This window comes from Sminthopsis crassicaudata, chromosome 4 (assembly GCF_048593235.1).
Source record: "Sminthopsis crassicaudata isolate SCR6 chromosome 4, ASM4859323v1, whole genome shotgun sequence".
NCBI lineage: Eukaryota > Metazoa > Chordata > Mammalia > Dasyuromorphia > Dasyuridae > Sminthopsis > Sminthopsis crassicaudata.
In genome coordinates this window covers 322,201,240-322,229,086 of record NC_133620.1, presented here as the reverse complement: position 1 = coordinate 322,229,086, position 27,847 = coordinate 322,201,240, and the positions used below count along the sequence as shown (strand labels likewise).

General features: G+C 34.3%; 1 protein-coding gene across 8 annotated transcripts in view; it reads left to right on the top strand.

Annotated features, from left to right (window-relative positions):
• PECAM1 (platelet and endothelial cell adhesion molecule 1) overlaps positions 1–27,847 on the top strand; it is a 111,004-nt gene that overhangs the window by 47,870 nt on the left and 35,287 nt on the right. For 6 of the 8 annotated variants that reach the window (XM_074260522.1, XM_074260527.1, XM_074260526.1 and 3 more), the window contains 6 exons: positions 319–606; positions 2,507–2,614; positions 6,108–6,135; positions 7,552–7,625; positions 9,749–9,802; positions 13,745–13,813. In XM_074260522.1, coding sequence (XP_074116623.1) covers positions 319–606; positions 2,507–2,614; positions 6,108–6,135; positions 7,552–7,625; positions 9,749–9,802; positions 13,745–13,813 — 621 coding nt within the window. Of the gene's footprint in view, positions 1–318; positions 607–2,506; positions 2,615–6,107; positions 6,136–7,551; positions 7,626–9,748; positions 9,803–13,744; positions 13,814–22,108; positions 22,160–27,847 lie in introns of all 8 variants that reach the window. The other 2 variants (XR_012481119.1, XM_074260528.1) reach the window with 1 other exon arrangement.

Genomic DNA, 27,847 nt, shown 5'->3' with positions numbered 1-27,847 from the left:
GTGGGATAATAATATGTTTACTGTCTATCTCACAAAGTTAATGCATAATAATGCAATGGGATATTGTTTGTAAAAATGTTTGTGCTAGGTAGGTTATTTCCAGAATCATAGAATGTTAACATTGGAAGGAAACTCAGAATCCATCTTGGTCAACCTGAACTTAAACATGAATCTCCTCTAAAATATTCCTATCAAGTGGGTCCCCCATCTTTGTTAAGTACTGTATTCACAATATAGATCTCTATTAAAACCAATGATTTTTTTGTCTCCTCCACCCTTTTTTAAAAGAAGATTTTTATCCTACTTCTTTTCTTCTAGTTCCAGTTGCAAGAGTCAACTTAACCATTCTGTCCCATGAAGAAGTAGAGAGTGGAAAAGAGGTGGTCCTCCAGTGCAGCACAGACGAAGGGTCTTGGCCAATTCACTATAAGTTTTACAAACATAATGCTGTGGTCCCTTTTTCTGAAACAATCTCGAATAGTACCCAAGTGATATGGCATACCTTACAGGCCAGCAAAGAGAATGAAGGACAATATTATTGTACAGCTTCCAACAGAGCCAACATTTACAGCAAATTCCCAAAGAGTAATGTTATTACTGTCAGAGGTAAGTTGGTACCCGTTCAGTGATTTGTGGACCCTGAAAGGTATCACTAAGAATGAGTACTCTATTTCTGGGAAACTATGTGAATTGTTTTTTTAGAGCAAGGGTTTTTGGTCTTTACAATAGTGGGGATTCTTTTTTAATGCCCCAACAATGTCCTAGATATTAATGGATTAAGAGAAATACAAAATCACAAAGAACCATTACAACTTCATCTTGCATTTTATTTGTCACCATGGCATTTATATACATTTGAAAAATTATATATATATATATATATATATATATATATATATATATATATATATATATAATCTTATTTATTCTTTGTATGATAACAGGTATGTTGCTTATTGAGAATACTGAGAAATTTAATGAGATTGACACTTTTCAGTGACTCAGGTGATCCACAGCCCACAGGTTGGTTGTGCATCACTGTTCTAGACTATATTCAAGAGAATTATAAGACTCAAATCCTGTTTTGGGGTTTGCTACTTGCTAAATAGGAAAGTAGTGTAATAATTAATGCTGATTTTTAAAAACAAAGGATATGGGTAGAAACCCATTTATTTCTTCCTCATATACCTATGTGACACTGGTTTTTGGTTTCCACATCTAAAAAAAAAATGAATAGATGATCTTGCTGTACCTCAGTTTCACCATCTGTGAGGAATCTAGAATAACTGATCTCTTAAGATAATTTTTGTATTTAAATATTACAATCCAATGACCCATCATCACTTTGGGACTCATGGTTATCCTCTCTGAGAAATGGAAAGGGCAATCTAAAATCTATTTGCCTTGAAAGTTGAGAGTGAAGTAATGTTTGATACACCTTATCTTCAGAGAAAAATGCTAAATTTGGAAGTAGCAGCAACATCCATCAAAGTGAATTTAACTTTTTGCTTTCCCCTAAATTGAGACACTATTGCACTGTTAATAAAATTATGAACTTATTCAACCATTCTGAAAATTTTAAAAAAAGAAAAAAGAAAATAATCGGTTGAATGTTGCTATGTTCTAAGCACTGGGAATATCAGAAAAGGTCAAAGAAAGCCCCTGAATTTAAGAAGTTTACAATCTTTAAAAAGTATTTTTAAAATTTTAATAGTATTTTATTTTTCCAAATACATGCAAAGTTAGTTTTCAAATTCACCTTTGAAAAATCTTGGGTCTCAAATTTTACTCCCTCTTTCTTCCTTCCTTTCACCCCAATACAGCAAACAAACCTATATAGGTTAAGTTCTTCTAAATTCTTCTAAAAACATTTCCATATTCATTATTTTAAAGAAAAATCAGATTAAAGGAGAAAAAATGAGAAAAAAACAAGCAAACAAACAAACAAAAAAAAAAACCGCAAAAAGATGAAAATACTATATACTGAGATCCACATTCAATCTCCATAGTTCTCTTTCTAGGAATAGATGACACTTTCCATCCTAAGTCTATTGGAATTGCTTTGAATCACCATACAATCTATGGGGGAAAACAACATGGAAATAAATGCATACAAAATATGTTATATACTAGATTAATAGGAAATAATTAATAGAGGGAATGTACTAGAATTGAGGGGGTTGGGAAGGAGGAAGGCTTCCAGTAAAAGGAGAAATTTTTGTTGGGACTTAAGAGAAACCAGGTAGTTCAGTAGGCAGAATGAAGAGAGAGTGTGTTCCAGACTTTGGAAGACAGCCAGAGAAAAATGCCTGGAGCCAAGAGATGGACTGAAGACCACAATATTGGGAGTGAGATGTAAGAAGTCTAGAAATATAGGAAGGGGCTAGGTTGTGGTAATAATAGTATTTCACCCAGAGTGTTGTGAGCTTCAAATGAATGTAAATGTAAATTTTTACAAACTTTCAAGCATTATAAAAGTATGAGTTATTAATGATTTCATTTTCAGTCACTCTTGCTTCATGGATGAAAGGTCTTATTGCAGTTTTCATCATTGCTGCCATAATCATTGCATTGGTTCTTGTGGCCAGATGGTACTTTCTTAAGAAAGCAAAGGGTGAGTAGTATGTCCTTATTTTTTCATTCATGATTTACTCTTGAAAAGAAGTTAACTAAGCTCAATGAAGTTATTTGTTCAGTCACTTTCAGTTATATCTAACTCTTTATGAACCCACTTTGGGTTTTTCTAGCAAAGATACTAGAATGGTTCACCATTTCCTTCTCTGGCTCATTTTGCAGATGAGGAAACTGAGGCAAATGAGATTAAGTGACTTGCCCAGGATCACACAGCTAGTAAGTGTCTGAGTCCAGATTTGAACTCAGGAAGATAAATCTTCCTTACTTTAGGCTCAGCACTCTTTCCACTGTGCCATCTAGTTGTCCCTGTAGTGGTAGATTTATATTATAAACAAAGGGTTCCACTTCTCAGGGGTCTTGGTAATTATACTCTTGTGTAATGCATATGATGGGAGCTGAACAGAGTATTTCATGATGTTCTTGCAGCATGGGATAGTAGAAAGAGAACTTTGGAGTCAGAAGGTCTGTATTTCCCTACCATGTTTTAGTAGTATGTCCTTTATTTTATTCATTTATTTGTTTGTTTACTTTGCTCGTTTGTAGGTTGGATGATGCTATGCTGATTGTAATTCTTAGTGTGTGGCTTGAATAGCCAATAGTCTGAGATTCAGAAGATCTGGATGTTAATCTCATTTTATGTGTCCTTTGGGGACCATTTCCTCTTTCTGAGCCTCAATTTCTTCAATTATTTTTTTTTAAATGAAAAGAATTAGAACAGATCTGGGCTTCTGTGAATTTAGTCTGGGTTAGTGGTTAGATCCTATACTTATAAGAATAGAGATATTTTCCAGATGAAATTAAAGATAATTTTTTCTTGATTGGAAAATAGAAAGAATTTTTAGTATAAGGTTACAAATCTATTTGAAAAGAAACAGGAAATTAGTTTCTCAGTTCTGAATTTTACCTGGGTTTAAACTAGCCAAGCCATTCCCTTAGACTTGGTGAGGGTTGTCCCTATTGATAAGGTAGGGGTAGTATAATTTCAGAAAGAAGGCGATTTCTACCTCTGTACTTCATCACAATTATTTCTCCTTTGAGCTGTTAGAATACATGATGTATTTATAAGCCAATTCTTTGGAAGAAAGACCTGTTAAAATACAATTATACAAATACAAAAATATACAGAATTATTTTTTGCTGATATCCTAACTGATTAACCTATCATTTTAGTCAGTCAGCAAGATTCTGAAAGAAGGGACATTGAGGATATCTGAACAGGTCATTTTCAATTGAGTATTGTGTGACTAGGTGAGGATCCTGAGGATCTGAGCTATGTTAGAGAGGGATGGGTAAACAACATAAGTAGCCACAATGGTCGGATATGGGCAGATGGGAACAGTGTGAGGATACTTGGGAGGGAGAGGTGTCACAAGGATGATGGGGGAAAAAAAGTTTTAATTTCAGAATGTTGCCAAAGGTTGGCCCTGGATTTAGCCTATATAAGTCTAAAGTTGAGAGCAAGGATTTAGATTCAATTTATTCCTGAAATTATGCAGAGATGACCTCTATTTAAAAAAAAATTTGGATCTTATAGTGAGCAATGGTACCTTGGATGGGCTGATAGATTCCTTGGATTAGAATCTGCATGATTGTGCTATTCCAGTAGAGAAGATAAATTCAGTTTTTTTGGAAGCTTGATTTCTTCCTCTTATGAGACAATTTTCTTTTTGAAAATTTTAAATAATAATATTATTTTAATTTTTATATAATTTTAATATAATTTAATAAAAACAATGAATATAGTTCATAGAAAATGACAAATGTTGGAGGGGATGTGGGAAAACTGGGACCCTAATACATTATTGGTGGAACTGTGAATCTTGATCTGATTTTTCTTGTGCAGCAAGATAATTATAAATATGTATTCATATATTGAATTTAACATGTATTTCAACATATTTACCATATATTGGACTACCTGCCAGCTAAGGGAGGGCGGTAGGGGAAAGGAGGGGAAAATTTGAAACAAAAGGTTTTACAAGGGTCAATGTTAGAAAAAAATTACCCTTGCATATGCTATAAATAAAAAAAAATTTAAAGGAAAAAAATAATAATAGCTTTTCATTTTCAAAATACATGCGAAGATAGTTTTCAACATTTGCCCTTATAAAATTTTGTATTCCATTTTTTTTCTCCCTCCCTTCTCCCCATCCCTTTCCTCTAGACACCAAATAATCTAATATAGTTAAACATTTGCAATTCTTCTAAACATGTTTCCATATTTATTGCTGCCCCCCAAAAAAATCAGGTTAAAAAAATGAGCAAACAACAACAAAAGTGGTGAAAACACTATGTTGTGATCTACATTCATTTCCCATAGTCCTCTTTCTGAATGCAGATGGCTCTCTCCATTATAAATCTATCGGAATTGGCCTGAATCATCTCATTGTTGAAAAGAGCCAAATCTATCATAGTTACTCATCACATAATCTTCTTATTGTCGTGTAAAACGATCTCCTGGTCTTGCTCATTTTACTCAGCATCATTTCGTGTCAGTTTCTCCAGGGCTCCCTGAAATCATCCTGCTGATTGTTTCTTATAGAACAATAACATTCCATTATATATATCATAACTTATTCAGCCATTCTCCAATTGATGGGCATCCAATCAGCTTCCAGTTCCTTACCACAATAAAAAGGGCTGTTACAAACATTTTTGCACACATGGGTCCTTTCCCCTTTTTTTATGACCTCTTTGGGGTACAGATACAGTAGAGACACTGCTAGATTAAAGGAGATACACAGTTTGATAGCACTATAGATATAGTTCCAAATTGTTCTCCAGAATGCTTGGATTAATTCACAACTCCACCAACAATATATTAGTGTTCCCACATCCTCGCCAACATTTATCATTATCTTTTCTTGTCATCTTAGCCAATCTGAGAGGTGTGTAGTGGTATATCAGAAATGTCTTAATTTGCATTTCTCTAATTGGTAGTGATTTATAGCATTTTTTCATATGACTAGAAATGGCTTTAATTTCTTCATCTGAAAATGAGACAGAGCTTTCTTGTAGCTCCTTCATAAATGGCCAAAAGGATGACAGGGGTTTTCTTGTTCATTTTTTTTTTTTTACTTTTTTTTGAAATATACGAGTACTAAATTTCCTCATCCTTTGATATTGTTGTTGTCTTCACAGCCAGTCAAAAATGATTTAGATACAATATATTACTATCAAGGCAATTACTTACTCTCAATCTCATTGTCCTCATCTGTAAAGTGGTTATAATGACAGCATTTGCCTTATATGGCTGTTGAGAGTTTCAATTTATCCCATTTTACCTCCCCTTTCTTCTTTTCTCAGAACAATCCCTTTTCCACCCTTGAAGTCAACTTATAAAGTTTAGAGTTTCAAATGAAATTTTATATAAACAACTTTGCAAATTTCAAAGCACTGTGTAAATGATCTATTATTAATTGTATTTAGGATGCAAAATTTTTTTTAACATACTTTTTCTTTTCCCTTCAAAGCAAAACAGATGCCAGTGGAGATGTCCAGGTCAGTTTGTTTACTTTGGTAAATGGGTTGATATTGACTTATGAAGTGAAGTTAGAGAGGGAATAGTTTATTATTTTTGCTTAAAACTAAAAAATGTAAAGGGCTTTTCACTATGCAGACTCCCTGATAGGGTCTTTGGGATCTTTAGGGGAACTCTTGAACTCCTGCTCCCTTTAGGAAAAAAAACTGAGTCACTGCAATTCAACAAACATTTATTAAATATCTACTGTGTAAAAGATATTTTTATGTAATCCCTTGAACATCTAGCACAGGATCTTATACTTATCAGGTATTCTGACAATTAGCAAGTTCATGAAGCAGCATATCTTAGTGGATGGAGAGCTGGCCTTGAGCCCGAAAGTTGTGATTTCAGGTTCCATCTCTGACACATATTGGTTTCATGATGCTGGGCAAGTCACTTCTTGATGTTCTAGGCCTATAATCTATAAGCTATAAGACTAAAAGCTGCAGAGAAAGTGCTAACTTGCATTGGAAGAGTGAGTTTCCTCACCTGGGAGTTCAGTGAAATTATAGGTCCAGTCTCTAAAATAGGGCCTCTGCACTCTGGGACCTTATAATCTGGTGCTGATAAGTTAATGATTCTTATATGAAACACTGCTCATGGACAGTTATTAATATAGGAAAGCATGACAGAAATTGAGTCCCTATTAAAAGAAATAAAATTCAAACATAGCTGCAGAAATTCAAAGATATTTTCATTTACTCATGGTTAATCTGGATCATATCCAGGCAGAACAATTTACTCAAGAAAAATGAATATCCTGGGAAATAGAAATACAAAGAGGAAACTGATCCATGAAGTAATTCCACAAGCATTAATTAAATGCTTACTGTGTGCAAGATGCTGTGCTAGTTGCTGTGGGAAATGCAAGATGAGTTGGACACAGTTATTCCTAAAATCCCTAGAATGCCAACTGATATATGAGAACTACCAAAATACAGATTAAAATATGATGACCTGAAGACATATAAACAAGGTGCCATCGTGATGTGAGTTCATAAGAGGAAGAGATCCTTTTTGACAAGGGATGTCAAGGAAAGCTTCTCAGAACATGTGGAATTTGAATTAGACCTTGAAGGAAGAATAGAATTTTAAGATGTAAGGACTGGGGATGAGGGAGAGGAAGTAGATTCCAAAAGTTTTTCACTGTTTTCTGGTGTTTGATCTTTAGTTCTCTTGGACACATGCATAGGAAGAGCTCAAATCTTTTAGCATGTCGCAGTATTTTGGGTTTTTAAAAGTCCGTTTTCTACATTAGATGGAAAATTTTTCTTCCACATGAGAAAATTCTTCTGGTCTACCTGAAACTATCTCCTGAATCACATTTTGTGGACTTTGCTGGTATCAAAAGCCTCATATGCTTTTCTTTTTTGTCTTTTAAATTTAATTTTAAGGCCAGGACCACCACTGAATTCCAACACTGAGAAGATGCAATCTGATCCCAATATGGAAGCTAACAGTCACTCTGGTATGGTATCTTGGCTTTCCTTCCTAACAAAGTATGCTTTCTTTAAGCATGTCTTCTGAATATTTAAGTCCAGCACTTTTCTATCCTACTGTACTCAAAGTTTCCCCTTCCTAACTGGCTAGATTTTTGCCATGCTTCTCTCTTTCCTCTATTAGAATTCTAAGTCACAAATTGAATCATCCTTCACAATGAAGACTTATGATTAAAGTTAGTAATACATAAGAGAAAATATTTCTGGCTGATGGACTATGAAAAGCTATGTGATGAGATGATTTGGAGAGAAGCCAAGTTCAAACCTTATCAATCAGAATTTACTAAATGTTTACAATATGCCAGTTACTATACCAGGAATATAAATTCAGAAGCAAAAGTCTGGCCTCAAGGAGCTTTATCCTAGAGTTGGAGGTGGAGGGAAATAATACAACTTACTTTGTTGTTTTTCTGTCATTTCCATCATGTCCAAATCTTTGTGATTCCCATTCTGTGGCAGAGGTATTGGAGTGGTTTGCCATTTCTTTCTCTAGCTCATTTTACAGATAAAGAAACAGAGGCAGACAGGATAAAATGACTTGCCCAGGGTCACAAAGCTAGTAAGTATCTGAGACCAGATTTGAACTCAGACCCTGACTCCAGGCATGGCATTCTATTCACTGCATCACCTCGCTGCCCTAGATGTAATATACTTAACACTAAATAAATATAAACTATATACAAAATTACATGAAATAATATAAAGGGGACTTAGAACAAAACCTCTTGAAAGAGATAGCAGTTAAAGTGAGTCTTGATGAGAGGCAGGATTTCCAAGAGATAGAAGAAGGGAAGCATGAGGAATACTCCATGCAAAGATTTGGAGGTGGGAGATGAAATAACAATTCATTTTCAAACCTCAAGTATTTATTAAGTACCCTAACTATGATGCCAAGAACTATATGAGATGCTGAGAATACAGAGAAAGATATGAAATAGTTCTTGGCCTCCAAAAGCTTCCATTGTATCCAGGGAAATAGCTGTATCATATTTAATTATACATAAAATAAAAATTCTAAGAGGCTGAGATGAAGAGAGGGTATATTCCATTTATGAGCACAGACTTTCTAAAGCATGTGAAGGTGGAATATAGAGAAGTTTGTCCATTAGAAGAATAATGGATAGTAAGTCTCCAAAGGTAGTTTGGAGCCACATTGTAAAGTATTTTAAATGATGAAAGATTAAAGAGTTTGGTTTTGATCTTTTTTATGTTTATATTCTCTTCATAATTTTTCTGAATAAAAAATTAAAATAATTTTTCTGAATATACTTAGAGATATACTTAATGTTCTTGAAAGTAGTAATATTTTTCATTCTTTGTCCCAGTACCTAGCATACTGCTTGCCTATGGTAGGCGTTTAGTAAATATTTTCTTATTGGGAGCCTCTGGTGTGGTGGATGAACTGCGAAGAGGAGGGAGATACTTGAGTCAGGGACACTAATCATTGGGCCACTGCAATGGTCTAAGAGAGAAGTTGAGAGAATCCAGAGGAGGAGGGCAGCTGTGTGAATGCAGAGAAGGGGGAAGGACACAAGATCCACAGGGTGAACTAATAAGTTCTGGCAACTGACTGCAGGTGCCGGGTGGAGCAGGATAATGGCAAGTTTTAGAGCCTGGATGAATAGGAAGATTGTAACATCCTCGGTAGAAATAAGGAAGTTCAGAAGAATGAATTTTCGTGAAGAAAGATATCAGGTTCCATTTTGAAAAAAGGGTTCAAAATGGAACACGTTAAATTTGAGTGCCTACAGGACCATGCAGTTCTCAGTGTCCAATGGACAACTAGTTAGACAAAGCAAGTCATTTAGCCTCTTTAGACCTCTGTTTCCTTTTTTTTTTCTTTTTTTAAAATGAGGATGTTAGATTACATGACCCCAGAGGTCTCTTCCAACTCTAAATTTAGATGGTTCTTCTAGAGCAAGAGGTTTTATGTTAAATGGTTTGTTTGTATTAGTATGTCATGTTGTTTTCAATTTAACTGAACTAAATGGGGAAAAAACACAACTCTTTCATTTCTCATCAAGATGTTGATATAAAATCAAATTTCCCTTGCCATGAATACTAATTAAATTGTAATTGATTTTTGAACTAGGATACAATGATGATATTGGAAACCATACAATGAAATCAGCAAATGAACATAAAGGTAATTAATATAATATTCCTGATTTTGTCTAGAGCATAAGAAACATTTATTCATATATGACAAAAGAGAAAAACTTGATCAGGACTCCCATGTTATTTTCTTACTTCGGGCAATGATTATGCTTCATTTTTCTTACATGTAAAAAAATCTATTCTTTTCCTCTCTTTTTCCCACAAACAAGAACTCCATCTCTAGGCTCTGGGTATTTTCTCTAGCTTCCATCATTGTTGGAATATTTTCCTTTGCCTTAACCTACTGACTTCCCTGGCTTTCTTTAAATCACATCTAAAATCTGATCTTCTACAGGAAGCCTTTTCCAACCCTCTTAATTCTAGTGCCTTCTTTCTGTTAATTATTTCCTATTTATCCTATATATAGCTAGCTTTGTATAAATTATTTGCTTCTTGTTTCCTCCATTCAGTTGTAAGCTCCTTGAGAGCAGAGACTGCCTTTTGCTTCTTTTTCATAGTGAATGGAACATAATGGACACTTAATAAATGTTTATTGATTGATCTTTATGCAAAATATAGCCAAATTTTTCTCCTGAAGAGGGAATTAACTTAGGTACCAGAAGGAATAAAATAGGTTAGACATGTCTCATTTTCCTCATCTCTCATCTATAAATGAGAAGTTTGGAAGAGCTCTGAGGCTCTTTCTGGATCCAACATATTCAAACTAAGATTTCTTGGTAGTCTCTATCTTAAATTCTAAGCATGGATCATTCAACCAAAGACTATTATTACTAGAGTGATCTTATAAATCTCAAAAAAAATATGATACATTTTGTTTTGACACAACAAATACTATCTAACAAATACTCAAAATCCCTTATGTCCCTCTATAAAACAATACCATGTAGATAAATAATATAGTCCACCCAACTTTTTAAAAAAGCAAAAAACTTTTTTCTGTTTTTTCAATGAACATTTACTTTCTCTACTTCCTATCTTCCTTTCCCCAATCCCCACTGTAAAAACAAAGCCCATATAACAAATACATGCAGACAAAACAAATTGCCACATAAGTCATATCCAAAAATATATGTATTATTCTACATTTGCCTATGGCGTCTTTCTGTCTAGGAGGTCAGCCCATACATTTTGCAGATGAGAATGCTGAAGCCTAGAGATATTAAAGGATTCTTTCAAGAGAGAAATTGCATAATGTTCTTTTTGTAGAATCTTTAAAAATTGTATTCTTTTTCATTTGCCCAAGATAACAGGAAAGACATTATGCCCGGAAATAAGCAGATAGACTAAATACATTTTTAGATTTCCTTCCAATCTTGGGATGGCAGAGAAACTAGAGGATATAAATGATGATTTTTTTAAAAAGTCTTTTGATATCTGTGGCAAAATATCACATTGTTTGAAAATATAACATCCTAATCCTTCAATGAAACCAGAAGGATATTTTCTGATAGCTAATAGGTTAACTAAATGAAGTTTTTAAAATAAAGTTTTTCAGTATGTTAGTCTGGTATTTTTTCCCCTGAAGAGTATTTGTGGACTTCATATTTATGAAGAAAGGGAAATATAATAAATCTGACCAGATTTAATAAAAAAAACTTCTGGGCAGTTTCATTCATTTTATCAGGGCAAGGGAGATTGCCTTTCACAGAATTTTATGCTCTTGGTTTATTATCCAACCTTTTGTGTTTGGAAAATTCATGAAATGTTTAGACAGTCTTTTTTTTTAAATTATAGTTTTTATTTACCAGATATATGCATGGGTAATTTTACAGCATTGACAATTGCCAAACCTTTTGTTCCAATTTTTCCCCTCCTTCCCCCCACCCCCTCCCCAAGATAGCAGGTTGACCAATAAATGTTAAATATATTAAAGTATAAATTAAATACAACATATATATATATATATATATATATATATACATATATATATATATATATATATATATATGTCCAAACAGTTATTTTACTGTACAAAAAGAATCGGACTTGAAACAGTGTATAATTAGCCTGTGAAGGGAATAAAAAAATGCAGCTGGACAAAAATTAGAGGGATTGGGAATTCTATGTAGTGGTTCATAGTCATCTCCCAGAGTTCTTTTGCTGGATTTAGCTGGTTCAATTCATTACTGCTCTATTGAAACTGATTTGGTTCTGGATAGACAATCTTAATCCAGACATTGAAGATAAGATTTGACTGATATTCCCTGGTGCTCAATCATTCTTTTCCCCTTTCTGATACAAAATCCTTTAAAACTCTTATTCCATGGAATTAAAAAATACATACACGTTTGTCTGTATGTATGTATATGTGTGTAAAAATGTAATATACATTTATACATATATATATATATATATACACACATACATATGACACACATATATTTAAGGTCAAATGGGTTATATACATTATGGCATAATATATATGTACCTCTATATATAAAACAACATAATATTAATGATATACATATAGATATATTTCATATATAATTTTATATAATCAATATCAAATTTATTCATATGTATATATATATGAATATATATGTATATATATATACACACATATAGCCCATTTGATCTTATATTACACACACACACACACACACACACACACACACATATACACACACACACACACATATATATATATATATATATATATATATATATATTAGGAGTTCAAATCTGGCCTTGAACTAGCAAATCACTTAAGCTGTTTGTCCCTCATTTGTAAAGTGATCAAAAGAAGGAAATAGGAAATATACTGTATAACTATATATATATGTGTATATGTGTGTATGTATGTGTATATATACATATATATGTATGAAACATTCTCTCTCTCTATAAGATCAAATGGGTTATAGATTATATATATGTGTGTAGAAATATATCTACATGTATGTACATATACACACATTATATATGTGTTATATATATATATACTGTAGGTATTTGCTCACAGGTACTCTCTGATGGAGAGAAGATCATTTGATCTTATATATTTAGGGAGCAGAACACCAGAGTCCATTAGTGTTATGGGCCAGAACTCTGAAACAAGGATTCTTATAAGGTGTTAAGTCAGTAGAATTGATGGAGACAATGTTTGTTTAGCATGGTGCTTACCGGTTCTCTAGTTCAGTATAAGTCCTTAGTACTTAATATAGTTCTACAAGATTCACACCTACAATAAGAGAGCATATAAGCTCCCATAAACTCAGCCACATTCAGAGGCAGAGAAGACAAAGCTCTCTGAACCAAGGAGAGAGAGATTCATTCCATTTTCGGTCAGGCTCCTGATGGCAGGCTCTCCTCCTGCATTTCTCCACTGAGACCAACACTCTGAAAGGTTCTCCAGAAAGCTGCCCAGCCCCAAGAAGGAGATAATAAAGGATTTAGTCTTTAACCCCTGGCTATTCTTATGGTGATTACTGAACTGAAATGAAAGCTACCCCCAGAGACTCCCAGGAAAACCGAATAGAGAACATTACACATAAGCATGGGTTCTAAACCTATTCCTGCTATTTATTGACTTACTATGTGATCTACAATTGAATTCTACAACTTGATGAGTATAGAGTTGCTTGCTACCTCCATGAGCCCCATAACTCATTAAAATAAGACCACTATAGTCATAAACTCTTAAGGGTTTTCAGAGGCCATCTAATCCAAACTCTGCCCAAAGCAGTAATCTCATCTCTAGTAACACACACAAAGCAGTAATCTGACATTCACCAGAGCACTCAACGGACCAGAGGCCAATCATTCTGCTATTTCCTTTATATTGTCAGAATTAGCTTCCCTATAATCCATTGCTTCCAATTCTAGGTTTTGAATGTTTGAAGGCCATTAAATTTACCCTGCATCTTGCCTCTATCTTAAGAATTAGGATTACTTTAAGAATATATAGAGAAGTTTGAATTCCTTGGAGATGGGTGCCGTCTAATATAGTGTTATGATTTCTTCATGACAGAGCCTGACCATTTGAATGTGGATGTGGAATACACTGAAGTTGAAGTCTTAACGCCTGATCTTCACAGAGGTAACTGACCATTTGATACTAATAGGTCACTGTACTTTGAATAGTGAGCAAAGATACCAAGATTGAAGGTAAATGCTGATTCAGACCCTTTGTACTCTTCCAGTCACCTGAGTCACTCACTGTCAGGTAAATGACCGGTCTTTGGTCAGTATATGTCAAAAACAAGACTTGAAGGCAGGCCTTCCTGGTTCCAGGACTGATCCCCCCCCTCCACTGGCCCATGCTTCTGAGAACGCATTTAGCTTGATCCTTAGAGAATCAACAGGAATGAAGAGTGATTAGCCAAAGCCCTCAGAGCAGACTTCCAAGTTTTATAAACTTGGCTGCTATCCAGCAGGAACTTGTAAAAACAAGTTTTTCATTCCTGAGAAGGAAGCAGATATTTTGACTTGGTACATACGCACTATAGTATATATACTGAGAATGTAGAGAAAGCAGTTCTGTTAGTAACTCACTGTGAAAATAACCCCGACAAACCTTTTCTCTTCCTTTGGGATTCACTTCCTCACTTGTGGAATTAGGGGGTTGGAATCAGTGGCCTCTGAGGTTCCCTTCTAGATCTAAATCTATGACCCTAAGATCCAGCCTCTGTGAATCTACTTTCAGAAGCAATTAATTCCACTTGGAGGAAGTAAAGCCTTAATCTTTAGGAGATTTTCCTGCATATTAAGCCAAATTTTGCCTGTCTTTAATTCTGCCCTCTCCTATCCCCTCTCCCATTCCACCATCTCTAGATTGGCTTTTCTTTTCTTTCTTTTTCTTTTTCTTTTTTTTTTTTAAGGTTGGACCCAGAGGTATTTCTTATTTCTTCAGTTTTGCAATGCAATGGCTTGTAATAGATCAACTTAAAAGGACTGAATTCGAACTTGGCAAGTGTATGGCAAATATTCAAATGCCAATGTCAGTTACTTTGAACATAATGAAAAATTTTGACTAAAAACCAGCTTTACTCCAATTCACTCTCTATTAACATATTGGAAGGAAGTAATCCCACAAGGTTCTCCATTTCTGCTTGGTACATAAAGCTTTAAAATTTAAATAAGTCCCTCAGTTGCCCATCCTCCCTGATTCACCTTTATTCAGGACAAGAGCAGTCTGTGTTGGTTCACCTAGAGAGGAATGGTGGCATTTGCTTGAGTTGAGTGTGGTGTGTGCCAGGAATGCAGATTACAGTCTTGCATTTGGCTTCTTGCTCTATCATAGACTTGCATTAACAATTTAAATTCCTGTTTTCTTACTGTCATCCATGACCAATATCCCTTCAATTTTATTTGCTGCATTTATAGACTTTTAATAAGAATGGAGGAAGATGGTATGCATTTGAGACAAAAAGAGTACTAGAATAGTTTTTTTTCCTTCCTTCCTTCCTTCTTTTTTTTTTTTTTTTTTTGATTGGCAATATCAGAAATGCCTGCCATATACCAACTTCCCAGTATAATATAGAACTGAGAATATTTGGACCTAGTCCCTTCTTTGGGGACTGTATTGTAGAGTTGGCCTCCTAGTTATAAAGTTCTCCCTTTGAAATGGTTGTTTTTTGAGCAGAACTGTTCAGCATAAAAATTCATTTTCAAAATGTGCTCTGGAAAAGTACCATAGACATGTTGGATTCTGTCTTTGCAAACTGCCCTGACAGCTTACTTCCTGGCAAAGGGTGTGTAGGGGAGAGAGGGGGAGTAGGTATTTATGGATATTACTCTATTTCAAGGGCAACTGGAAGGCAGAAGCAAAAAAAAAAAAACAAAAAAAAAAACAAAAAAAAAAAAAACTAAAATATAGAATCTTAGATGCTGGAAAAGATCTTAAAGATTTCTCATTTTACAGATAAATAAGGCCAAGGAACCTAGGTCACATAATCATTTAGTTGCAAAGCTGGGTCCAGACCCTAAAAATAATTCCTGTACCTTATTTGGGGATACAAGTTCAACTTTGACATCCTTAGTCAAAGAACATACAAGGTCACACATAAATAGGGTTAATTATGAAAGAGCTTTGGAATGTTAGAAGAATTTGGGAGTTAAGAAAGTTGAGAAACTAAATGCTTGGTCCTTTGAAAATATTATCATCTCAGTGGTAGATCTTTTTGACTCTTTGACTAGACCATGTTGGAACATCTGGGATGAGTAGATCAGGAAGGGGGTCACATTGTCTTGAAAATTTAGATCTTCCTGGATGCTAAGGAGGTAAAGTTTTAAGATCATAGGATCTTACATTTAATAAAAAGAATATTGAAGTCATTGATCCAATTCACAGTTTTACAGATGAGGAAACTGAGGATTAGAGTCCAAAGGGATAACATATCTAGAAATGCAAGGGACTTTAAAGGTTGCTAAATGCAATCCCTTCATTTTAAAAATGAGGAAACTAAGCCCAAAAGATGTTTTTTAAAAAAAAAAGTAGCCTGGTGTCATCCAGGTAGCAAAGAACAGACTCAGCACTTGATCACAGGTTTTCTGAATCCTTGTCTAACATTCTTTGGCAATAGGCTCTGATATGACAAGGAAAGCATGGGTAGAGGATGATCGATGTCTCATTTTCCTGACACTAATTGCAGGGTTTACCTTCAACATTAACAATTTCCCTAAACTCAGCCTCCTCCTTTGGCTATGGAAGATCTTTCCCTTTTTATTTTAAAGTGGATGCCTCAAGGAATTTATAAATTAATAATCTGCTGAGAACCCACACATCCACAATTCATTAGGAAAATCCCAGTCTACTCCGTGGATACACAGTCTATTTCCAGAGAAGCTCCTGGCTACAACAGGTGTTCATGGGTTAGTTCTGTATCTTTTGCATTGTTGTTCACTCCAAAGCAATGACTGGTAAATAATTTCTATACCCTATTGTGAACACAGATGGACTAGTGGCAATTGAAAATAAGGAGATGGGGTTGCTGACAATTCAACAGAGCCATTTATTAAGAGAAATCATGCTGCTTATGTATCATAAGCCATATGTTATTATGAAGCAACCCTGGTTTCTATTTTCTATGATCCAACTCTCTAGGGACTCAGTCTTATGTAAAGTTCACAATGCCCTAGTAATTGTGTCAGGACCTTATGTTTTCTCATGATTTCAAGATTAAATACCCCTTTTCACTTTTGGTAAGATAGAGTGGGCATAGGATGAGAAAATACAAATGGGTTGAGATCCACATTGCAAGTCTAATTAAGTTAGATCTTTTTTTCAAAACCTACCTCCTTTCTGAGATGGCCCATTACAGTCTATTATTGTCAAAGGCGCCACCATTTCTTTACTTATGCTGTGATCACCTTATCACCTCTTTTCTGGATTATTGTAATAGGCTTCCAATTTTCTCTATGTTTCAAATCTTTCCTTGTTTTATCCTTCTGCAGGCTGCCAGAGCTGCCAAAATAATTTTCATAAGGTCCAAGTTTGATATGTTACTCCCTTACTTAATAAACTCCAATGATACCCTAATGAATCTAGAATTAAATACTATTTCATTTTTATGTCATCCTTTTAAAATATAGCCAACCCTCTCATTGGCAGCTTGGATGCCCAGAGGGCAAACACTTGGTCAGATTTTAGGGACAGCCATGTGGGTCACTACTTCTAATATGGAAGTTCACTAGTCCCCACTGGTGTGTCTCCCATGAACAATCAACTAGCAGGCCAATAGACTCTTGAAAAAAAAGTTTACTCAAGTGGAAAAGCAAGAATAGTAGCTACAAAGCAGCTTACCTCCTGTCCCAAAACTAGTATACTTTCTCTGACAAAGACACACATAATTAGCGGGGAGGAAGAGTGGGTATAAACATAAAGTATAATAGTAATGAGGCATACCTGTCAGGAACACAAGTGGCAAAGACAACTGCAAATCCAGAACTAAATGGCCTTGATTCCCTTTCAGAATCTTCAGAGAATCTTTACAAAATTCAATGCCGAATAAATGATTCGTTAGCCTGCTGCTCAGCTGAGCTTCCTCCTTCAAGGGCATCTCTGCTGGATAGATAAATCTCTTGCTAGGCTGGTCTAGGAAGGCCCCTTATTGTCTGAACTGGACCTACACAGGATGCCCCATTTCTTTCTTTTTAGACTATAAGTGCAACTATTTACATAGTAATAAGGCTAAATGAATAATAATAACATACTCATATTATAGGGTACCCCATTTCAATTGGATTGTCTCTCTGTACTCTCTGAGGTCACTCTTCAATCAACAGCTGTGTAGTGTCTATCACCATAGTCTCAGCTTGTATGAGAATTACTGATAAGAGTTTAAGTCTATTAAGAATATATGCTAAAAATTATTTGATTGATAAACTCAGTGGCTCCCTGGATTTATTCCCTATGTCTAAATATTTAATCCTCTAAAATTAAATATAAAACCCACTGTTTTGCTTTTAATCCTTCATGACCTGAATGCTTTCTAATTTTCCAGTTTTGTTATATCTTGCTCCACATATTCTGTGATCCAGTGATTCTACCCCTTTGCTGTGCCTTGCACAAGACGCTCCATTTCCTAATTGAATTTACATCATCTGATTCCTCTCCCTCTTTACCTCTGCCTTCTCTTGGTGTCTCTTGCTTCATCAAGGCTCCACCAAAATCCCCTGCAAGAAATTTTTACCAGTTCCCCTTAAGACTGTCTTTCCTTTGAGATGATTTCAAATTTATTCTGTACATTATTTCCTTGTTTGCATGTCGTTGTTCCCCCTCCCCCCAAAGACTGTGAATTCCTCAAGGAAAGGAGCTGGTTTTGCCTCTCTATATATTCCCCAGCACTTAACATCCTTCCTGGTACAAAGTAGGTGCTTAATGAGTATATTAGTTAACTTCAGAAAGAGAGAGAGATGCACAATCTGAGAAACATTTGGAGAAATAAAAGAGAGAGATATACAAAGAGAGAGATACACAAAAACATATCTGAGAGACATCACTTTAATGAACAGTTCCAGCCTGCTAGGGCAGTAAGATATATTATCAAACATGTCTTTCACAGTCACTGCCTAGTTTGGGATTAGGAGGCCACTTAATTTGTGCTGATTGGTAGAATACCAGATGGGCAGCAAAACTGAACACTTCCTGATCCTTTCTCTCTACCTTGTATAGTCTCATTATTTTGAACTTGGGCTGGGTCCATTTGTGTAGTGAGGAAGGGAGTGTTCTTAATTAGCCCCAGCCTGTTGCATATTTTTGTCTGTAATTGCTGGGAAAATCCCGTGACGTAAAGCAGGCTCTTTCATTGTGAACATAATGCGAAGTGGAGCCAAAATCAAGCCGGACCAGGAAATACTCTGTCAGAGAAAGAAACAATCTCTTAGCTTCTTGGCGGATTTAATTTTTTGGACACAGCTGTAGACACAAAACTGGGGGAAAGACAGAGAAAGAATGGTTAGTAAAGCCCAGCATACCATCCTGCAGTTGGAAGGATTCAATTACAAGCATGTGGTCACATATAACAAGTACGTGGTCACAGCTGCGGACATGGAAGCATCAGCAGTCTGTTCTGTCTTCTTAAGGAATGTCTCTTGTTTTTCAGTCATGTCTGAGTCCTTGTGATCCCATTTCTTGGCAAATATGATGGAATGGTTTGCCACGTCCTTGTCTAGCTCATTTTTACAAATGAGAAAACTAAGAGAAAGAGGGTTAGTTAAGGGACTTGCACAGCATCACACAGCTACTAAGTGTGTCTGGGGTTAGATTTGAACTCAGTTCCTCCTGAATCCAGAATTAGCAATCTATCCACTGTGCCACTTAATTGCCTATCATTTTCTATTCTTAGTAGTATTCTATTACATTTGATTAGCCATTCCCCAATAGATGGAAATTCATTTTGGTTCCAGTTCTCTGCTCCTATAAAAAGTTCTGACATTTTGGTTTATATGTCTCTTTGGGGTATGTGCCCTCCAGTCGAATCTGTGGTCAAAGGTTATTTTAGTCACTTTTTTTTTTCATAATTCCCAATTATTTTCTAGAATGGTTGTACCTAAGTCACAGTTCCACAGCTCTAATATATGAATGTGATTATATGATATATATCACTATGTGAATGTGGAAGATATATATGTAATATTCCATCACTGATTATTCCCAAGTTTCTGGATGGAAAATGAAATCTTATGATTGTGTAATTTGGTTTTCTCTTAATATTAGCAATTTGGAGCACTTTTGTATGTAGTTATGAATACATGGCAATTCTTTTGAGACTTGTTTCTTCTTGTATTGTAACCATTTATTTTGGGAGAATGACTTTTAGCCTTATATATGTCTCTTAATTGCCTATCTTGTTATCTATTTTTAATTTTTTTTTAATTGGCTATCCTTGGTTAGGAATTCTACCTGCCTATTGTTTTCTTTTCTAAGGGTTGCATATGCATTTTGAACTTCTTGTGGAAGGTGATACAAAATAATCTGCCAGATTACTTTCCAGTTTTTCCTGTAGTTCTTACAACTTGTTACATAGACAAATCTTTTGTTTTTTAATTCTATTTTTTTCTAATTATAATTGTTTTTAGGTTTATTGCTAAATGGATTTGAGAACAATCATTTCTGGTTCTTCTTTGATAGCTCTGTTCTAGTGTTCAATTTGTCAATGTTTTAACCAGTACCAAATTATTATGATGAACACAATTTATGTTATAATTTGAGCCTGGGAAGTGTCAATTCCCCTTCACTCCTACTTTTTTCCCCCATTACATCCTTTGATAATCTAAATCTTATATTTCTTCAAATGAATTTTGTTAGTATTTTTTGTAACTTTATAAATGATTCTTTTGGTAGTTGGACTTGTATAGCATTACATATGTAAATTAACATGATCATTTTTATTATATTGGCATGTCCCATTAATGAGTACTAAATATTCTTCTAGCTCTTTAAATTACTTTTTATATTATTATTATTATTATTGCTGAAGCAATTGAGTTTAAGTGACTTGCCCAGGGTCATACAGCTAGGAAGTTTTAAGTGTCTGAGGTCATATTTGAACTCAGGTCCTCCTGACTTCAGGGCTAGTGCTCTATGTACTGCGCCATTTAGCTGCTCCCTCTTTCCTATTTCTTTAACACTTTAACACTTTAAAGAGTGTTTTGTATTTCTCCAGGTATTAGATGTGCTGTAGTAGATTGATTCCCAGATATTTTAAACATTTTGTAATTATTCTAAATGGGGATATTCCTTTCTCTTTTGGTCACCTGGATTTTATTATGTAGAAAAATCATTTATTTCTGTGGACTTATTTCATAATCTGCAACTCTACTGAAGCTATTCTTTCAGTTGGTTTCTTTGCAGAATCCCATAGATTTTCTAAGCAAATCATAACATCAGCAGGAAAGTCTGCTTTATATCTAAATTTATTGGGAAAATTTCTAGTGTTTCTTCATTGCATAAAATGCTAGCTTCTAGTTTTAGGTACTTTTTCAATCACATAAAAAATTTATATGCTTTCATGTTGTGTTTTTGAGTATAGATGAATATTATACTTTTTCAAGAACTTTTTTTGCATCTTTTGAGGTAATCATGAATTATAGATATTGTGTTTTAAATATAATTATATTGATATTTTTCTAATGTTGGATAATCTTTGATTGCTAATATAAATTCAAATTGGATCAGAGTGATTTTTAAAACAAATTTATGTTCTTTTGACAGGATTTTATTTAAAATTTTAAAGTTGATAATCAATATCAACTTTAGTCTACAATTCCTTTTCTTTTCTCTATCCTCCCCTAATTTTTCTTGGAAAAGGAGTTTGGTAAAGTGATTTTGTCCCCAATCTTTGAGAATAATTTGTGTACTATAGGTATTAATTGTTCTTTAAAGATTTGACTGAATTCTGTAAATATAACAGGCAGGATCAGGAGTTGGTTTTGTTTTGGTAGTTTCTTTATAGCTAGTTTTTCATTTTTCTAAGATTGGGTTATTTTAGATCTCTATTGTTGGTTCTATAAATGTGAGTTTTTATAGTTATGTAGTAAGCCTCTATTTCTTTGGAGCTCTGTTTTGATGGTAGATAATCCTGATAGGTTCTTATGACTTTTTAAAGAATTCTTTCTGGTTTGTGTAATTTCAATTTTTTTCCTTTTTTGGTACTAAGCCAAGCAATTTTTGGTCAGGCTCCCTAAAGGCTTATCATTTTGGTTAGTTTTTTCAAAGAACTAGCTTTTAGTTTTGTTTAGCTTTCTGGGTTTCCAATTTATCTATTTCTTTTCCAATTTTCAACATTTCCTCTTTTGTGCTTATTTTAGGTTTATCTGTTGATCTAATTTTTTAAAAAATGTATATTCTGTTCATTAATCCTTTTTCTATTTTGTTAATATATGTTTTTAGGGATATAATTTTTGCTCTGAGGACTGCTTTAGCTGCATCTCAGAAAATTTGGTATGTTGTCATCATTTTGCTTACCTTTCACAATTATTCATTATTTCTATGACAATATTTGACCCACTTTTTATTTAAGATTCCATCATTAAATCTCCATTTAGGTCTGTGTCTTTTGCTTGTGCTTTTTGAATTGATTACTATTTTTTAAATTGCTTTCTGGTCTATATGGCAGTAGCTTCAGGTTTTATGGCCACCTCATCATGGAGAGAAGTATTGTCTATGGACTTTAGAAAGCCATTAATCCTAGGAGCCACTACCATGTTCAGGTGATGACTTTCTTTCACATCCATCTTCAGGCAAGTCTTCTCTCATTGGAGATAGTTACTGCCTCTAGTGGATGTTACTAATGACTCTGGTTGCTTTTGGGATCTCTGGTGTTTCTAATGGATCACCCAAAATTGTAATCATCTGAATACTTCTTTCTCATAATACTAATGCCCTATCATCAGGAAAGAATAAATAGAAGTTCAAAAAGAAATAGAAATTCACATACATGTGATGATTGGAAAAACAGTAGAGGAATTGTTCGCCCCATTTGAGAATTCATAGCAATTATGTCTCATTTAGTGCTATGAAGGAAAAACTGGCTTCCTTCCTTCCTTTTTCCTTCCTCCCTCCCTCTCTCCTTTTCTCTTTCCCTCTCTCCTTTCCTTCTTCTTTCCCTCCCTCCCTCCCTTTCTCCATTCCTTCATTCCTTCTTTCCTTTCCTTTTTCCCTTCATTCCTTTGTTCCTTCTCTCCCTCCCTTCCTCTCTCCTGTCTTCTCTCGCTCTCTTCCTTGTTTTCTTGCTTTCTTCCCTCTTTCCTTTTTGCATTCTTTTTCTCCTCTGTTAAGTGGGTTAGTTCAAAATCTAACCTGCTTCTGTCATCAAATTTGTTTGTTAGGGTTTTTCCCCTGTATCTTTTTAAAGAAGAATTTCTTTGCTTTCTTTTCTTTATGAATTCTCTTACCTTTCTGTCTCTTCTGAACTTCTATTTTCCTGTTGTGGTCTACATTTACTCATCATTTTCACTTTCTCCTTTCTGTAATCCCTCTTCTTGCTTAGAAATTTAAAGGAGTTATCAGCCTTTTGGTGTTAGCCTATGGATTTGTGCCCCTTCTTATTCTGAAATTTTGTCTGAGAATACCTTGATTTACTCTGTGTTGAGAGGTGTTGTGTCATTTAGTTCATTCTCTTCTGCTCTTCCACCTTCACTTCTCTTATTTCTCTGAATTCTAGACCTTTGTGTACTTTCAAAATTTCTTTCTTTCTCTCTTTTCTTTAGTCCTATAGGTCAATGTCTTTTCCTGTTTTTAAATAAAATATCATCTACAGATAAGATAATGCATTTTATTACTTTTTTGAAGGATATTAAAGTTATTTACATTTCTTGTGTTTCTGCCATTTAAAGTATTTGCAAGTTAAATAGTCTGCTTGTGTATAGATTTTTGTTTTTTTATTGGAATGCTTTAAATATCTTTATTTTTGTAGAAAATGCATACATTTTGGTAATGATTAGGTTCAGATATATATCTGATATACATATATATGAAGTGGCATGTCATTTTGGGTTGCATGTTTAACTCTTTTGTTTTTTAGAATATTTTATTCCATTTTTTTTCTGTAGTTTCTAGTGGATATAGAAAAGTCTTGCACCACAGAATTTTCTTCATATTTAAAGGTCTGCCATCTAATTGCTTACAGAATTTGATGTCATTGGAATTGTTAAATTTAAATACTATATGTCTTGGATTTTGAAGGATAGGACTTTTCCAGAGATGACCTTTGAATTTTTAAAAATTGGTGTTTTATTTTCTGTCAGAAGTTCTAGAAATTTTTGTTTTATTTCCTGCAATTTAATGTATAAGGTACAAGGTTTAATCTGTTACCTTCTTCTGGGAGAACTATCAGTCTTAAATAGTCTTTATTCATCTTTTTGAAGTCAATAGCTTTGGCTTAAATAAAGATCACATATTCTATTAACATTGCTGTCTTTTGCATCTCTTCTGTTAAATTTTCATCCACTTTAGTATTTTTGTATTTCAAATCCGTGGATGTTTTGTTTTTTAAGAAATTCATCACAGAAGAGTCAGGTATTGGGGTGTGTGTGTGTGTGTGTGTGTGTGTGTGTGTGTGTGTGTGTGTGTGTGTGTGATTTGGCTAATTATTTCTGTTTTGAGAGCTGTACATTCATGACAATAACAATATTATATTACAATCAAAGTGACTCTTTCCAATAATGAGATGATTGAGGCCAGTTCCAAAGATCTTGTGATGAAAAGAGCCATCTTCACCCAGAGAGAGGATTATGGGAACTGAGTACAATGTAACAGTCTCACTCTTTTTGTTGTTGTTCGCTTGCATTTTGTTTTCTTACTCATTTTCTTTCCTTTTTAATCTGATTTTTCTTATGCAGCAAAACAATTGTATAAATGTTTACATATACTGGATTTAACATTTATTTTAACATGTATAACATATATTGGATTGCTTGCCATCTAGGGTGAGAGGAAGGAGGGTAAAATTTGGAACACAAGGATCCTATGGAAGGATCAAGGTTAAAAATTTATCCATTTATATATTTTGAAAATAAAAAGCTTTAATAAAAAATTTTAAAAAGAGAGCTGTACATTCAAAGAGCTCCTTAATTCTTCTTTTACAGGTTTCATTTCTCTTTTGAACCATGTTAGAATTTCTTATTTTATCTCACACTCTCTTAGCAATCCACAGAGTTCTCTATGTCATCAGCTTTTATTTTACTTTCCTTTGTCTTGTATTTTTTTTTTAAAAGGCTTTGTACTCTTTTTGAGGGCTCCTTCCTTCAAATTTTAGGGTCCTCTCAATTTATCTGCCTGTGCTCTAGGTTTTTAATTGAATTTTCTTCCCAATAAAATCTTTCATGTTTTAGCTTTCCCCCACCCCTTTTATATTACTACATCACAAACCTTCTGACTTATTCTTCTTTGTAAGTATACTTCAAGAGCTAGACTACAAAGCTGCCTTAGTCTCCTACCATATTGGGTGAAATTTTTATTTCTCTATCCTCATTATTTTCACTTTTTTGGGGGGTATCACTGACCCCAACTATGCTTCAGGCTTCTTTTCTTCAAGCTCAATGCAGCTATTCAAACTGGTCTCATATCCCAGTAACCTTTGGCTTTCATCCTTTTCTTCTCTGATTTGGCTGGATCAAAGTCAGTCCTTCCCTCTCCCTTCTCTCCTCCCACTGGTGAAATATAGAGAAGATGTGTTGGATAGTCTCTGCAGTCCTAAGATTTCCTAAATTAGAGTTTACCCAAGAGGAAGGCAGCTGGTTCTCTCCCCCAACATAGCTGGCCCAAATCAGTGTCTGCTTTTCAGGGTGGAGAGTACATATGCTGAACAGACTCTGTAAAGCAGAAGTACGCCATGTCTGTCCCAGACACAAGCCTATGAGATGATTTTTGTACCCTTGCTCAGAGAAGTGAAAAAGGAGTGACTTATTTAAGGTCATCTATATAACAACTGATACAGCTGTGATATTAACTCAGGCGTCCTAAATCCAGTATTCTTTCTATTATACCATGCATTGGAATATAGTGAGATAGTATTTGGGATAAGAATGCATTAGGCTGTTCAGTCCATATGCTGTAATAATTTAATATGACCAATTATTGCAAACCAATTATTTAATCTCCAGGAAAATCTCTTTTTGAAGTTTGTATCTTTAATTTGGGATGGACATTTTTTTTCCTAGTTTGATGATGTTATTTCTTTTCTTTCTTTTTTTTTTTTTTGATGATGTTATTTCAATACAATTGATTTCCTTTTTATTTTTATATTAACTTCCTATGTATTTTATATTACTTAATTTAAATTAAATATTAATTAATTAGTTAACTCAAAATATTACTTTGAAAAAGAATCCATATGCTTCCTCAGACTGCCAAAGGGGTCCATAACACAAAAAATGTTAAGAATCCCTTATTGTAGGGGTTCCAGAATGTCTGTCAGACACAGAGAAATACCAGATTTAATGAATACTTTATGGTGCCTCATTGGTTCACTTTAGTCTTGGTGCCAAATACAGAACTGAAATTAGTCAGTCAAGAAACAACATTTATTAAATGCCTATTATATACATAATTGTGCTAGGTATTAGATTTACAAAGATAGAAACCCAATAGATTCTGGCTTCAAGAGCTTATATTCCATCTTAGAAGTCAATATATCAGGGGCAACATGATCAGATCCATGTTTTAGGAAAAGTATTTTATGGAGATTGAATGTAAATCAACATATGGTATGTTCATTTTTTTTCTTTTTCTTCTATTTTTTTTTCTCTTATGGTTTTTCCCTTTTGTCTCCCTCTCTGATTTTTCTCTCCCAACATGGTTCATAAAGAAATATCTATTTAAAAAATTAATGTACATACATAACCAGAAAAAAAAACAAATTAAAAAATCATTTTGGCAGCTGTGTACAGAACAGAATGGGAAGGATGAGCCAGAGAGCCTAATTAAAAAACTATTGGAATAGCCCAGGCAGGAAGAAATGAGGCAGTAGTTTGTATGAAGAAAAAAGCATGAATATGAAAGCTGTGGAAGTAGAATCAGTAAGTTTTGGAAACTGATTAGATAAATATAGTAAAGGAAAGTGAGGAGTTGACCATGATATTGAGGTTATAAACCCAGATGACTAGAAAGATTGTGCTATCCTTGGCAGAATAAATTCAGAAGTAGTATGGTTTGGGGGGGGGGGGAAGATAAGTTCTGTCTTGAAAAAATTAAGTTTGAGATACTTAATATAAGCTTGACTTATACAGACTTAGAATTCAAGAAGGAAGCTAAGTCTAGGTATATGAATCTGGGAAACAAAATATGGCCACAATCTATGTCTGTAAATTTTCATGTGGCAAATTAGAGCTTTAAAATAGCTGATGGTATACAAAGAATTTAGTTTGCACTAAACTTATTAGAAGAAATATGTGGTCCAAAAAGTCCCCGGCTGAACTTTCCTCTTCCTTGTCAGAACATCAATGGAAAAAAAGATTCTCTCTTGAATCAAATATGTAGATGTACTAATCAACATGTTACAGAAAGGACACTATTAGTATTCAGGAGACTTGAGTTAGAGTTCCAGTTCTGACACTGGTTACTTGGGTGACTGTGGGCATTTAAATCATTCCCCTTCTCTGAGACACATTTTCCTCATTTTTAAAATGAAACAAGAACTTTTTAATCTTTGGAGGATCATTTGCTGTCTATTGTTGTTATTAATCTTGAGTTTATGAAGAAGTTGTTTGTTGGGTATAGAACTGAACTTGCAACTAGGCTGACCTGCATCCAAACCCTGACTCTGATACTTTCCAGCTGCAGGTCTATGGAATAGTAAATTAATCTCTCTGACACTTAGTTTCCTCATTTGTAAAGTAGAGATATTTACATTAACACTTTAAGATTTACAAAATGATTTTAAAAATCATAAAATTCAGAGTACATATTTATTATTTATCTCCAAAAAATTTTCTTCATTAAATAGGAAGTTAGAGACATAAGTAACAATTTTTACCCCTTAGGCAAGTAGTACAAGCCTGGAAGGACAACTGGTACAACTGAGGGGAGGAGATGTCCAGTTGAAAGTTATTGCTAACTGGGGAGTGAGAGGTGGAAGTAGGGAGGAATAAACTTCCTATTTTTCTATTCTTATAGTTTCCAATTTTAATT